The sequence below is a fragment of the Sturnus vulgaris genome, chromosome 12, assembly GCF_052056855.1.
Source record: "Sturnus vulgaris isolate bStuVul1 chromosome 12, bStuVul1.hap1, whole genome shotgun sequence".
Classification (NCBI taxonomy): domain Eukaryota; kingdom Metazoa; phylum Chordata; class Aves; order Passeriformes; family Sturnidae; genus Sturnus; species Sturnus vulgaris.
The window spans coordinates 10,744,807-10,759,373 of record NC_142254.1 but is presented as its reverse complement, the minus strand read 5'-3'; the positions used below and the strand labels follow the sequence as shown (position 1 = coordinate 10,759,373).

The 14,567-nt window shown below is 38.3% G+C and overlaps 1 protein-coding gene and 1 long non-coding RNA gene across 11 annotated transcripts in view; one reads left to right on the top strand and one right to left on the bottom strand.

Moving 5' to 3' along the window:
• CHD9 (chromodomain helicase DNA binding protein 9) overlaps positions 1–14,567 on the bottom strand; it is a 71,619-nt gene that overhangs the window by 45,682 nt on the left and 11,370 nt on the right. For 5 of the 7 annotated variants that reach the window (XR_015806253.1, XR_015806252.1, XM_014882903.2 and 2 more), the window contains exon 2: positions 5,967–6,301. Coding sequence is in view for 5 of the 7 variants with exons in the window: in XM_014882903.2 (XP_014738389.2) it covers positions 5,967–6,301 (335 nt within the window). In the remaining 2 variants the exon portion in view is untranslated. Of the gene's footprint in view, positions 1–5,966; positions 6,302–7,102; positions 7,248–7,429; positions 7,583–14,567 lie in introns of those variants that run through there. The other 2 variants (XM_014882952.2, XM_014882962.2) reach the window with 2 other exon arrangements.
• LOC148222366 (uncharacterized) overlaps positions 7,289–14,567 on the top strand; it is a 30,393-nt gene continuing 23,114 nt past the window's right edge. Inside the window, exons 1-3 of one of the 4 annotated variants that reach the window (XR_015806254.1) lie at positions 7,289–7,358; positions 8,145–8,254; positions 12,079–12,145. This is a non-coding gene — a long non-coding RNA (uncharacterized LOC148222366). Of the gene's footprint in view, positions 7,359–7,804; positions 8,255–12,078; positions 12,146–14,567 lie in introns of those variants that run through there. The other 3 variants (XR_015806256.1, XR_015806257.1, XR_015806258.1) reach the window with 3 other exon arrangements.

Sequence of the window (14,567 nt, the reverse complement as noted above, 5' to 3'; positions counted from 1 at the left end):
GTTAAGACCTACCAAGAAGCACTAAATGAGGAACATTGCAACTTCTTTCTCATAAATGAAAACCAGTAAGAATGTGCTCCATTCCCTTCTTGTTCCACAGCAGAGAATGTGATGGAAACACTGTCAGAACTCTGAACAGCTTTAAAGTGATAAACACTTTTCAAAGCCTTCCAAAAAGTAAAAAAAGAAATATTAAAGAGGATAGAAAAAAAAGGCAGCAAATATGTATTAGGCACACCAGGAACAGGAAGCACAGCTGGCCTTTAATACATCATTTTACTTCAATTTTCCCAAAACAGGAAACACCAAGTAACTAATTATTAGTGTCCAAAGTCATCTCTCAGATATGATCGTTTGTAGCCAAAGCACTCTGTTAAATTACTAACAATAAAACTCCTACGTTATCAACAGTATTAGCAATTCTTTATCACTAGAAACTTAGCTAAAAAGATAAAGTAGAAGTTTCCTTGACAAAATACTGTATTCTCTTTAATGAGAATTAATTTGCTGGTATAAAATTGTTTTCTCTTATCCCTTTACCATATGTTTAAGAAATAATACTAACACAGGAATATTAGCCACTGTCTCCTTCCCCAGTTGTATTTCAAATTAATAACCTCTGGACTGTGCACAGATTTTTAAGCACTCCTAATAGTCTTTTTGGAACCACTGGCAGTTCAAGCTCACACTACATTGAAACAATAATGCCAAATAATGAACCAATGTTTAGTTATTTATTTGATAAGGCCACATTAATTTGTATTTCTACAGTTTGCAGTAGAAACATTAGATGATGCCACTTAGACCCAACTTATGCATCAAAACTACAACCTGGGAGCAGGGAAAACTTCACTGAGTCACAGCTCAGCACATGCAATGGCATCCCAGCAGGATGACCAAATCTTGACTTTATTGCCATTTTAATCACCACACAACATAACGACTTGAACAGATCTACCAGAAGGGAAGGATTCAGCAAACACTCCTCTCTGACCACAGACCAGCTCCCCAGCACTTGCCCCACTGCATGAAACATGAATTCAGACACCTGCCAGCATCTGCCTCCCAGGAGATCCAAGCTGTAGCTACTCACACTTAATACAGCATCAGTGTGACAGCTGAACCACCCCCTCTCCACCCCTCTCCCCCTGTCTCCTGAATTGCTACCTGAGTTTATAAGGGTTTCAAACCATCTTAACGCTATCAGATCAACAAGCAAAGATTATCTGTCAGGGTCCCAGGTTCTAAAACTGCTTGTAAACAGAATTTGTGAGCCCTACTTCGAGGCTCAAGGCAACAAGGACAGTCACTCATTTGAGCAGTGCACACCATCACATCCCACTTGCTGGATTCACTGCTATACAATTCAAGGATTAATGAACAAAACCCACCATTGCTTTTAGCACGTGAAATAATGCACCCATTTCTGGCAGCAGTTTTGAACTGAAGGACTATCACTGACTCAAGCATTTGTAAATTGAGCTGTTGGAATTTGGGGGACTTATTTATTTAAACTATGCAGTGATTAAGAAAAAAAATTACCTAAATGTATTCAACTGATATTGTCCTTCACATCACCAGTGCAGAGCTGTTGCTCTTCATCAGGGCTGTGATATTTAATTTTATGTTTGAGTAGGTGGGAATACGTTGAGAGCTATAAAACCTAAATGCCAATCTACTTTTTTGAACAAGAGAATGTTCACAAATTCATAATTCTTCACATCAAGTGGTAAGAAGTAGATTTTTTAGATTAAATATGCATCACCTTAGATGGAAGAAGTAGAATCAATTAGAAAAAGCTTATAAATGGAAACAAGTTCTACACAAAAATATGAAAGGGTTGAAATAGATTCTTAAATGGCAACACACCTTGGTAAATAGCCAGGATATGAAAAGTGATTCTGCTGTCTGCAGAGAAATTATAAAGCAAATTTTGAAGAATTAATTTAATCAGTAATCAAGACATAAAGCAAATTGATTAACATAATTTGATAATACTTAATATATTATACATACATTCTTCTAATAAATTCTATCATACCCTTAAAATATTCTTGGTAATAATATAATTCAGTCATTTATCTTCACCAATACTTATGGCACAGAAACTTTACTAACCACAGAATCCAGTTCTAATCGACTTGATTAAATTAATAAACACTATTTCTGTCTTCACAGCTCAGAGAAATAAAACCTTAATCCTCACCTTTAGAAACTAGAACCTGCCTATAGAAAGTAACTGCTAGGAATTTTTAACTAGCAATGACAAATAGGAATGAATCATGCTATAAATCTTTCCTGCAGATGTAGATCTCAGAGCATCACTAAGGAAAATATAAACAGTCAACACAAAGCCACCAAACACAAACTGATTGTCTGAGCAGCAGAAACCAGGGACTGATAAAAAATCATCCTGCCCCCTAAATCTAGACACAGTAGTTAAAACTCTTCTTGATCCCAGATGAGGGCTACTCAATTTCAGTAAAAGCTCTGCTGTATTACAATTTAAAGCACGTTTTGTTTTTAAACTGATGGCAACCAGGTAATTTTATCAAGGTCTATTCACAATTAGTGTTCCTGCTCTACAGGAGCAGCATTTACAGTTCAACTGTAACTCTGAAAATCCTCCTCCAGAGCACCACGGAACGTGCTACACAGACAAAAGCCCTTAAAGAGGTCAAACTCTATGATCACAATTAAATAAGAGTTTGCTGTTGGAGTGCTACACAGGGTACAACCGTGCTTGTATTGAACAGGCTGTGTTTGCTGCCAGCAGAGATATCAAAGACCAGATCAAAACTGTTCCTCAAATATTTCTCAAAAGAAAAAAAAAAGAATAAATCAACATATTTGCTATTGTTTGAGATCACTCAGCTCCCTGTTGGCCTGCAAAAATGAAACAGGAGTCACCCAAAATATACATGTGACTTCAGATCTTCTCAAACACACCCAACTCTGCAGCACCTCCTGCATTGCTCTGACACTCCAAATCCAAACTGAATCAACAGATTTAAGAGTTCCTGTAAGTTAAATGAGTTTGCTATAGAAAACCCTGACTGAAAAGAAATATATTCATCTGGGATGGACAGAGCACAGCAGAACTCCTTCTAAATGGAACAGCAGATGCAGCCAAACAAATTCTCCACTACTATTAAAAAGGTATTTTTTTTTATTGTAAACCTTTACTGGCTTCAAGGTTTCACTCTACTATACTGCTTGCAGAAAAATTAGTTCATAATTGCTTCTAACAATTGGAATTTGTTTACTTATCTTTTTAAAACATGAGGGGACTTCAGGTTTTGTTTTCTGATTAAATGCAAGGAATGCCATATATTCAAATATGTATATATATTTATATTATAAAGTTTTTATCATTATTGATTTAAAAAGATTTTTAATTCTTTTTTATCCCATTTTAAACAGATCTCAAAAATCTTTCCTTCCAAAGAAAAGAAAAAGGTTTTTACTGAACTGAGATCTTCCCTTCCTGCCCAATAAAACACTTGTCTTTTACAGGCATTATTTTAGCATAATAAAATTTTCTCCCAAGATTCAGTCAAAGTTTATTTTAAGGTAACGAGAAAATCAATGGAGCAACCCACACACTTAAAAACCCAATCCTATTTTGACTTAACAATATAATTCCAAGGATATGCTTAGATTCATTAAGAAATATTTTCTAAGAACAGAAGATAAGACAAAACCTTTGCAAGAGCAGTTTAGCCTTCTAAACTCCTTATTATTTAGTTTTGGTTTTCTCTGAATAAAACAGATTTTATTAATCACAAATTTTTTTTAACCATGGTTGAAAAGACAAGCACAGTGATTTTGTAGTAATTATTCTGCTATGATATCAGCAGTTACATCAGCATAGAAAGCAGAGTTTGGTAAGATTATTCTTTTTAAAAATCAAGGCCTTATTGCAACTGCTGCTCTGCAAAATCCCTGGTGTACTCTTTGCTAAACAAATCTTTATTATTATTTGATGTATTTATATGAATAATATACAATAGTGCTAACTCAACACAACACATGAATCTGTTTGGACACAAAAATGAAGTATCTGGTTGTCTCAAAGCACTTGATTTGCTGTTGACCATCTAAATAAAATGGAATTCTGTAAATATGAAGGGAAATCTGCAATACATGGTTCTAGAAGACTCTTCAGAGCTCCTCACCAGGACCTGACTGCTCCATCTTTAGGGACGTATCCTGTGTAATGAAAGCAATACCTGGCAGCAGGACTAAGTTAGCAGAGTGCTACTGGTGCATTAGCTGATTAAAGTGCTAAATAACGAGGAGGCAAACCTTCACAGCACAATGCAAAATGATGAAACACCGACCACAATTAAATAGGAGCTCCTCTAGCAGCTTGCACGTACTTGGCATCAAACACAAACATCACAGTTAAAAACACAGTTTGAGAAATGTCTCTTTCTCAACTGATGCTGTCTGATGAAATCGTGAAAACTGATCCTAAGGGATGTGCACAGCACAGCATTTCACCAAGAAAAAACTGAGTGCAGAATCATAAATTGTAGGTAAGAGTTTAATTTTTTTTCTTTATTTTTCTTGATTCATTTAATAACAGTGAAAATATTAAGGTAACTATGTAGTATATCATAGCGATGATATTTTGTGAGGTTTTGTCAATTATCCAAAAGAATGAATAAAAAGCACGCTACGGACAAACCACAAGGTTTCATGAAACTGACACTACCTAAACAACAATGTAAGTTTTCTGGTTAGACAGACTCACAAAACGTTTGTTATAGAACATGAGTAAATTCAGAAATGTTTAAGTGAAATCAACTTTGGAAGTACACATCCAAAATCCCACCTTAAACTAGATGGAGAAAAAAAGCAAAGGAAGCACTACTCAGTGCACTTAGAAGCAGCATCATACACCAATACATGAACAGAACAAAAAGAAACTAACACCATAAAAGCTCATGTTAGCAATAAAGTTTGGTATAGAGCAGTAATTTTCATACTACAGGATAACTACTCAAAATTGTTTACTTCAAACATGTAAGAAAAGCACTGATCTCTAGAAGAAAAAAAGAAAATGCAGAAATATAGGCTGATTAAAAGAACATTCATTTCTGCTCCATATATTAAAATATATATATGTATATGCGACATTTAAATTTGAGAGATATGCCAGTTAATAGCTCTGCTACTGCAAAAAGAGCATGGATTTTAAAAAACAAATCAGACTGCAGCTAAGATTTCCATTTAAAGCTCTGACTGACGTACTTCACATTGGAAATCACACACTCTCCTTTAAAAGTAAACAGGCAACATTGGTTAGCTCTGGAGTGCCAGGAGGAGCCAGTTCCTGAAAGCCCTCGAGCATTCAACACCTAAAGCCTTCAGAAAGCTCCTCACCTCAAGGTATCCACCCAGCCTGACCCAGCTGAGTCTGCAACATTTTTAAGAGGGCAGATTAAATCGATATAAGTGAAGACTACAAGGTTCTTAGAACTTAATCTTTCCACTACGTGCTTTATTTTTGATACACATGTTGTCTATAGCAATATTCTCTTGCTTACAAGTTCACTGAACTTCCAATTTCTCCCTGTGCAGTTTATCAAGCACACTTTATTGAAACTACATGCCAAAACTGATAAAGACAGCATTCATAATCCAGAAAAACTTAGTTAGGAGTCAGAATGGATTACAAAACTAGACGAAAGATATTTGGGTCTATGCTTCAAAGTGAGTACAGAATACTTTAGACTACGTATTTAAAATAAATCCTTTCAAAAGGACACTCCTACAGTGATTTTATCTGAAGAGAAAACAGAGCATTCTTGTTCCTGAATGAGAGAGTCCACACACGGACTTAATCAGGAAGAATTTTGTGTAGGCAGTGGAGGAGAACATTTTTTTATCAGTAAGCAGTTTCCATTTTAATCAAGGATTTACAGTCTGAAGAGAAGACAATGTTTTAATCTACTTACCCAATTTTTGTTTTCTCTTTAATTTTGGATGAGGAACCCGTTTTCGGCTTTTTGCTCTCCTTATCCTTTGGTTTGGATTTAACTTTTCTACCCTTCTTTTCCTCTTTTCCTTCAGCTGAAACACTGGGGAAGTTTTCAGGGCTCATTACTCGTGGAATGTTTCTCTCTCCTCTCTCTTTTGCCTTTGCAATTGCTTCAGATATTATGCGATTTGCCTTCTCTTGTTTACTTTCCGAGTCTGTTTTTTTCTTCTGCTTCTTTTCAGACATTGCCTTCACCTGGGTATTCTGCAACTTAGTATATGATCCTGAACCATCAGTCTTCTTGGAAGGAGGCTGTAGTAAGAAACAAAAGTAAATTAAATCCCTTTATTTTAAAAATATAAAGTGCAAACATTTTTGATAGGGATATGAATTTTTTTAAAATGTAACTGCCAGGGACTTATGCATACACAAAAAATGAGGAATTCAGTTTATATCACAGAATGGCGTGTGTTTCAAAATAACTACATCAATTGTTGGTTTTAAACAACCCATCCAAGTACTCAAAGCCAGTAAAAAATATCCTTCTGAAATTCTCTCAGCCTTCTCTCCACCTCTGTAATATAAGAAACCAATCCTTAACCTTTGCAGCATTCGCATCTATTTGACACACACGTCCAACACCTCCAGTAAAATATGAAAAAGTGAGGAGCTCCCGAAGGTAAGTGTGAGTGTTTTCCTTTGGTAAGATATCAGGACCACAGTTACCTTAAAGCAGATGAATGATCTACAGGACTAACTCGGTGATGAACACAACAGATGCTCGAACAACACCAAGATTAAAAAACAGACAAAAGATAAAACCAAAACTAAAATTACGCAGCTCTATATCCATAAACGGACCAGAAAACAGCGTCTCTTTTATTTAAATCAACATACACTCCGTGCCTCGGATTAAAGACGTAACTTGTTTTTATCTTCGGGTTTTTAATGCCCGTTTCATGGAGGCAGAATTGTTTACGGGGCTGATGAGCCTCTCCTGCAGCCAGCCAGAAGACATGTTTTTGCTTTCCTCCCCTCCCCCTTTGAGGAATGGAAAGAATTTCCTATTCAAACACAAAACCCCAGCAGATAACAGTTATGTTACGTTCTCACCCGTAAACGCGCCTCTGCCTAGAGCAGGAAGAAAAGCCACCAGGAATTTCCAAACACATTTTCTGGCCAAACCCCGTGCACTTCCCGGGATACATGTTCTATAGGTGCCTCATGGGCGGCGGGGGCGGGAGGCAGGGATGGGGCCGCTCCCGATGCCACCTTAAAGCCCCGGGGCTGGAACAAACAGCCGGACCCAGCTCGGGAACAGCTCAAGATGGCGATGCGGCTCCCGCAGCAGCAGCCAGTAATAAGGAAGGTTATTCAATCCCATTAGCCTTTTAGCCCAAAGAACCCCTCCTCCTCCCACTCATTCAGGCTCTCACTTACCCTTCCTCTTGGCCTCTTCACTGAAGACATTTTTGGCGTCAGACAAAGACTTGCCCTCCGCTTTTCCAGCACCCCCGGCAGTGCTCAGGAGAAAAGCATGGGGAGAAGATTGCTAAATGGCCTATTTAGCGAGCGGCAGCCGGGCCGCGCACAGCCCTCCCCGAGCGCTCGCTCGCTTCAGCAGCATCCCCGCGCCCTGCCCGGCGCGCACCCGCCGCCCCCGGCCCGGCCCGGCCCCGCCGTGCGCGGACCGCCGGATCGCAACAAAGCGCGGAAAGAAACGCACAAAGCATCAAAAGGCATCAGCGCCAATATTAGCGCTGGTTAGACCCGCTCCCCGCGGAACTAGGCCAGCAGATGGTGCTACCCGTCATTATTCCATTAGGCTCCACGTTTAACCCCCGCGGGGATCGGCTTTAACCCTTCCCGCTCCCCCGCCCGCAGCGCCGCCCACAGCGGCTGCTCGCTCCCCTGGAAAACCGTGGGAACCGGGCGCTGTGCCGTGCTGGACCTCGCCGCACCGCAACCCTGCGGCTCCAGCCCCGGGGGAGGGCACGGGGGCACAGCGGCCGAATCCCAGCCTGTGGCTTTTGCAAATCCACCAGCAGATTTTGCTCTCCAATATACTTTTTGATTTTTAAAAACATTATTATTTTTCTTGCATTTGCTTCATTACTATAAGATGGTAACAGTGACTATAATAATTTGCTGACAGGCTTCCCTGCTTCCTACAGAAAATGGAAGAGCTGCTCGATTTTATCCCTCTGCCCCTGCCCAGACCTGCGGGACCCTGCAGTGGAGACCTCCTCGGGACACGGCTCTCTGGTAAGCGCCTCTTCATTCCCAGGTTGGGTTAAAGTGCTATTCTAAAAAAATCAGACAAGTTTGAAAATACGTATTGTGAACATATCAAATGAAACAAAAAAGAAGACTGGGGATTTTGCAAGGTTATTTACAAAAAAAAAAAAAAAAAAAAGAAGCTTTTGACAGCGTAGCTCCATCCTAGCAATACCCTTGATTTTCAAAAAGCCCACTCAAGAAGAACGAAGAAAGATCAGGACTTGACTTCTGTTTTGCTCAATATATACATATACCTTTATTTTGCAAGGTATTTGTTTTTCCATAGAAAATTTAATATGGCAAGGATTTTGAGATTGTTAAGATTAGTCATTACTCTAAAAGATAATTTCACTTCTATTTAAGATTAATTTCAAAATTAACTTCCTTGTCCAGTAGAAACACTAATAATACCAATACTTTAAATTAATTATTTTCTTAACAATGCTACTTAAATTCAAGGCTATTTCTGTAAATATACAGCAGCATCACAAGGACAATTGCTACATTTTAATTTTACTTTTGAGAACTCTAGCTAAGATGTTTCTACATTATGCTTACAGTAGCTATAGTAAATTACAGAGATTTATAATTTAGGATTATTATTTAATATCTTAGTAAAAATGGTAAACAACCAACTCTTCTACGTTTTGAGATCAGCTAAACAAAAAAAAAATCCTAATGTACTGTTGGTATAATTTCAGCTCTAAAAGCCAAATGCTACCAAAGCTGGTACTGTTACATTGGTGGGTTCTTGAATATTTCTGGGCCAGAAATAAACAAACAAAAAATGTTTAATAATTAAGTAGGTAATCCAGAAATGGTGGTTTTTTCATGAATCCTTTCACGGTCTCTTTCTAGATGTTTTATTCTTTTTAAAAAAAAATATCTTTGCTACATTTTCTCAGAGCTCAAAGCTGCTTCCCAATTTATTCCTCAACAACATTTACTACACTCTTAGTGTAGAACTGTGAGTATGCTGGATGAGGCTCCTCTATGTTATAATTCCTCTACTCCTTGCTCTGTGCTATCCCTTCTGAGTTCTATTTCTTGCACTGCCACAAACATTAAGCTATTTTTTAGAAATCCCAGACCATGGGGTTTTTAAAATTTTGCTATGACATTTCTAACCATATGGAAATGACATTCACAAAGATGCAGGAAGGCACCAGCCCGCCATTCTAAGCCAAATAAATCTGTAATCAAACCTTCATCAAGAAAGTCACCATTGCCACAAAAACCAAAACTGGAAAGCAACACGAGTGTTTTGAGATTAGAACGTGAAACATGCCTGCACTACAGAGGACAAAATCTGTATGTACTTAGCAACAAAAGCCATTTAATCTAGCAGAGCTCTTTTATTCTGGCATAATTTCATGATTCGAAAATATGCACAGCTATAAAATGATTGAACAGTTGTAAATCATCTTGCACAACAAAAACCATTTCAAAGGTTCTCCAGTATCTACAAAAAAAAAGGGCAAATCATTTTGCAAGCTGAAAATACCCCTCCCCCTCAGTGAGACGGAACACAGTGAAAACATCCTAAAGGAATATATCCTCTCACCAACGGCTTGCAAACCTATTCCATCTAGAATAAGAAATAAATTTTAACTGACAAACATATAGGAGAAGGTGGAAAGGAAAACCCTGAGGCCACCACATATTTAAAACCTGAAGATTTTATTTGGAAAAATAGGTTTGTACTTTTCACGATTGCAAAGATAATCATCCAAACATGAGCGAATGCAAAGCTATGCAATGTTGTCTTGAGTCTGCACAGAGGGAGCTCCGGGGTATCTGCTGCTGCTAATGGCTTTGCCAAGCAGCAGCCGAGTGCAGGGAACAAGCCTCCTGTCAGTTCCCTGCTGCTCCACGCAATCCTGTGGGCAGCAGGGAAATTGGCAGGAATCACCTCAAATTCACACTACTGCTGCTGCCTGCAAAAGCCATTAGCAGCAGCAGCAGGTATGGGCCCTGCTGGTGCTCACACCACAGAGCTGGCCCAGAAAAATATTCAGGGAACAGATCAGACAACAGCTGTAGAATTCCCCATACATGCCCTGATCCACAGCCAGGGGAGCATCTTTTTGGCACAATTAAAGGGAATTTGACATGCTGTCTCACAGGAGTAGAAGGTACCCTACACATATCTGAATGATTTCTTAGTTAAACAATGTAAAAGCAGTCAAATTACTAGACTATATCAAGAAGCAGAATCATAACAGCATCTTTCCAATAGCCAGCAGTACTCTGCTGAGTAGGCTTTTCACAGAAAGGCATTTCCTCCAACACTTTGTTGTGGTTGCATAGGACGTGCACTTGAAGACCTTCACTGACGTAACAGTCCTTCCCCCAGCAAGAACAAACCACCACCCTCAACACTTACAGATATCAGGTTTTTCTCCTCTAAAGCCTAAACCCATTTTCATTTGCTCCACAACAACAAATAATTCCTTCACATCCTCTGCATATCACTACAAAGGAAGCCCCAAGGAGAAGGAGAGTTTGACACCGAAACTACTTCTACCTCCTAGAAAACCCTCCCAAATCCTGCCTTATCTGTTCCAATAATAAAACACGGCTTCCACTGTAAGAACACCTTTCCTACAGTAGGTGTGGCCATTCACAGGAAGAAGCATTACTTTCAATTCTGTGTGTGCACAAAAACATTCAGACTAGGTATCGCTCCGAAGTCACACCCATTCTTGATATACTCCAGGAACTGATTGTGCTTTTCTCTGGAATTTTAACAAGTCACACGTTTGTGATTGAATTATACAAGGCGTGTTATTGAATTAATGTTTTTCACTTGTGGATTTACTGACCACTTAGATTATCTACCACTAACAGTTAAATTGTGACCCTAAGGAGTCTAACAACAGAAAGCTGAGGTTTACGTCTGCAATGCTTTGAGTGATTCTTTCACTCCTGCTGGTAGCAGTACACACCTGCAGGACGATGCTCAGACCAAGTACGGTCTGCCTTGAGAGCCTAACGAGTTCTTGACAGTCTACCAGGTCCTCAGGAAATCAAGATGACCTTGACATCAACTGCACTAAAAGCAGCTAAAATTAGCCATCTGGAAACTTTATCTTCGTGCATTACTACATCACCTTTGTTCATATTTATTGCTCAACAAAGCATCTCTTTATGTATGTCAAGTCACCAAAACAGTATTAGTATCAGAACCATGATACAAATAAAAAAAATTGCATGACTTAGAATAATCAATAGTCTGGAGACTTCGTCCAAATTAGCTTCTCGTTTTTTCACATTATAATCACATGAAAATTTGAAAACTGCAGTTTCAACTCACTACAGTGAAAAGATCTTAACAGTATATCCATTCATCCTTTGAATTATAAAATAGTATTTAAGAATGCAACTTGAAAAAATCCCCAAAGCATGAACTCAACTCGGTGACTTCTGAATTCCATACTAGTACTTTGAACTTCTTTCCTCTAGAACGGTCTGCAAAAATAAGTCCTCTAGTGACTTTTAATGATGGATTTGTAATTAAAAAGCTTATCTGTTAAAAAAAAAACCCAAAATTCACAGCCTTTACAGAGTCTGTCTGTAGAAGGTTACTTAAAATATCCACGTGTGTCACCCCACATGCATGCAGAAAGGCATCTCCTTTGCTGTATGGCAATCCCAACAAAATATGGTTTCTTTAGACAGTAAACTGAAATGAGATTTTCAGTTAATCAGGCTACTTCTGCACAACTAATGGGAAGATCACCTAAATATGCAACAGGGTTTCTTTACTCCAGAGTTCTTTCTGAACTGCATTTTATTTTCTTCAACAGTTGCCCCACACCATCTGCTGGGATTGCTTCACAAAGCCAAGAGCATTGGCAAATGAAGATCTGTGAGGTTCTATCATTTTTCCATTCTCTTTGGTGCATATATGGAACTATTAAGAGAGCCAATGAAGTATTCCAAATTGTGGTTCTTTCAATATGCTGATAATATACTTCCTTCTTTTTCTAGCTTATTATAACTGCTAATGAATGTTTCCGTATTTAATTGATACAGAATTTCAAGACACATTTATGAAACCTAACTTAAATTAAAATAGAGACACTACAGATAGATTTAAAAAAAAGATACCAGGTGATAGTCTATATTTTTAACCTTCCATACTTGCTATCTATAATGTTGGTAAATGAATGGCTAACAATTAGAGCACTGCGGCCAGACAACAGTTTTTATCTCTGTAACAGTCACTTCAGAACATACATCTGTGATTTGGGATGTGAATGTGGTTTATGCCTCACAAGGCATTTAGCACCATGCTTATAACCAAATTTTAAATTTCTGTGGAAATGAAAACACTAATGGAAAGGTCAGCAACCTTAAACTAGTCATGTTTCTAAGATGAAACATGCACCTGTTGGCACGTCACACTCTCTCCATATAGGGTATTTTTTCACATCTCAGAGCTACAGAACCCAATAATAGTATCAGTAATCATGTTTTGCCACTAATATAGTGAAGATACAATGGTTGTCATTAGTAGCACCTTCTTAACCAGTGACCTGCTTCATGGGAAGATCACATCCATGGAAGCAGCTGCTAACCTGGAGTTGCTGCAGAAGCAGCATCAGAAGTTACAGAATGAGTCTGCAGCATACTTTTTGCTTCCATTTGAAAGAGTTTGAAGAAACTATTTTGGGGCTCAGTGCCAACTATAGTTAGAATCTTTTTCTGAATATTTAGTAGTGGTATGAAAACTGTGTGTAATTTGCACAGTAACTCTTAAAGGAAGCACTATATAATGGAGCAGACTAAATTGCCAGGAAATGAAAGAAATTGAGAACTTAATCCTGCTTGCTCTGCCAAGCTGCTGCATTTAGTGTGTTTCAGTTTTCAGTGCCTTGGTGTTCTGTGCCCATCATGAACCCACTTCTCTTGGGTTCCAGTCTGTAATGTAAGAGCTATTTGGAAAATGGTAGACAATGCCAACAAAATCCACTGTCTCAGCAAAACTTATCTGGGCTCTTTTTCACATGCAGGGCCAGAACATCCAGAACTTGCATTGCTGTAAGCCTGATGCACCTCGTGGTGCACTATGGCAGTATGACTACACTTACTATGAGAAAACCATGGGCTCCATGAAAGCCATGAAAAAAATGGTATTATCATATCCAAGACACCTGGTGGATGCACCATTGAGTTACTAGGCTCAGATCAAATTCACACTCATGCCATACCTCTACAGTAACATCTTTTTCTTTAATCTAAGGGTCAGAATGGTCCAGCAAAAAAACTTCGTTTATTTCTTGCTTTATTGCCTAATCTTAACCTTACAAATTTTGCAATTACCTGCAAAAAAGGAATGACTGAACTCTCTACTCTAAAAAAGGTAATTCAGGTTTCAGTTCACTGTTTGAAACAAGTCTTATGTGGGCATCTGGAAATAAGTGTGTAAAATACTTCACCAAATAGCTACGGACAAGAAAAATCAAACAGATATTTCTGTTTTAAAAAAAGTAGTCATTAGGGTTCAAAATGCCCTGGGTAAAGCTCTAAAAATATATTGATCCACTGAAATTCAGCATGAGCAAATACAGTCTTGGACAGTACAAATAATTTGCTTCTTCTGGAACACATGCACATACATATGCCTGATTTTACAACTGGAAAAGTTTATTTAACACACAAAGCCAGACAGCTTCTATCTGCATTATTTCTTTTTAATGACCTTTTAAACTCCAGTAAAACATAACATTATCTGAAACTGCTCTAATTTAAGGTGACAAAATCCTTTTAAATTGTGATTTAAAGGTAAAATAATGAAGAATTGACCACAGAAGTCTTCAGAACAAAAACCAAAATTGCAACAAACTCAAAATTAAACTGAATTTTCACACGTTGCCACTTACCCACTCATGTTTTATATGACCACCACTTTTGTGTGCCACTGAGAGTTATTTTCTCATGGGTTTTTTTCCTTATCAACCACAGAAGACAGAAGACAAAAACCCACCCGAACTATCTTTGAAAAGAACATCACATGAAGAGCTTTCTTTCCCCTTAATCCCAGCATCCAAGGCAGCTTCAGCATTCATGTCCCAGTCACACTAACAACCAGCACAGCATCCATCTCTGAGCACGAAAAAAGCAACAGGACCTTAATGGTTGTTGGTTCTTGTCAAAATTGTAGCTACAGTGTTCTACATCTCTCATGGAAGTGGCCTTGTAAGAACACATTTTCATGATTGAAAAAAAACCTCACTTTCATCTTTAGGAAGTTTACTGCTGTCAGTATTTCCTTCCACTACCCCCTAGTTCT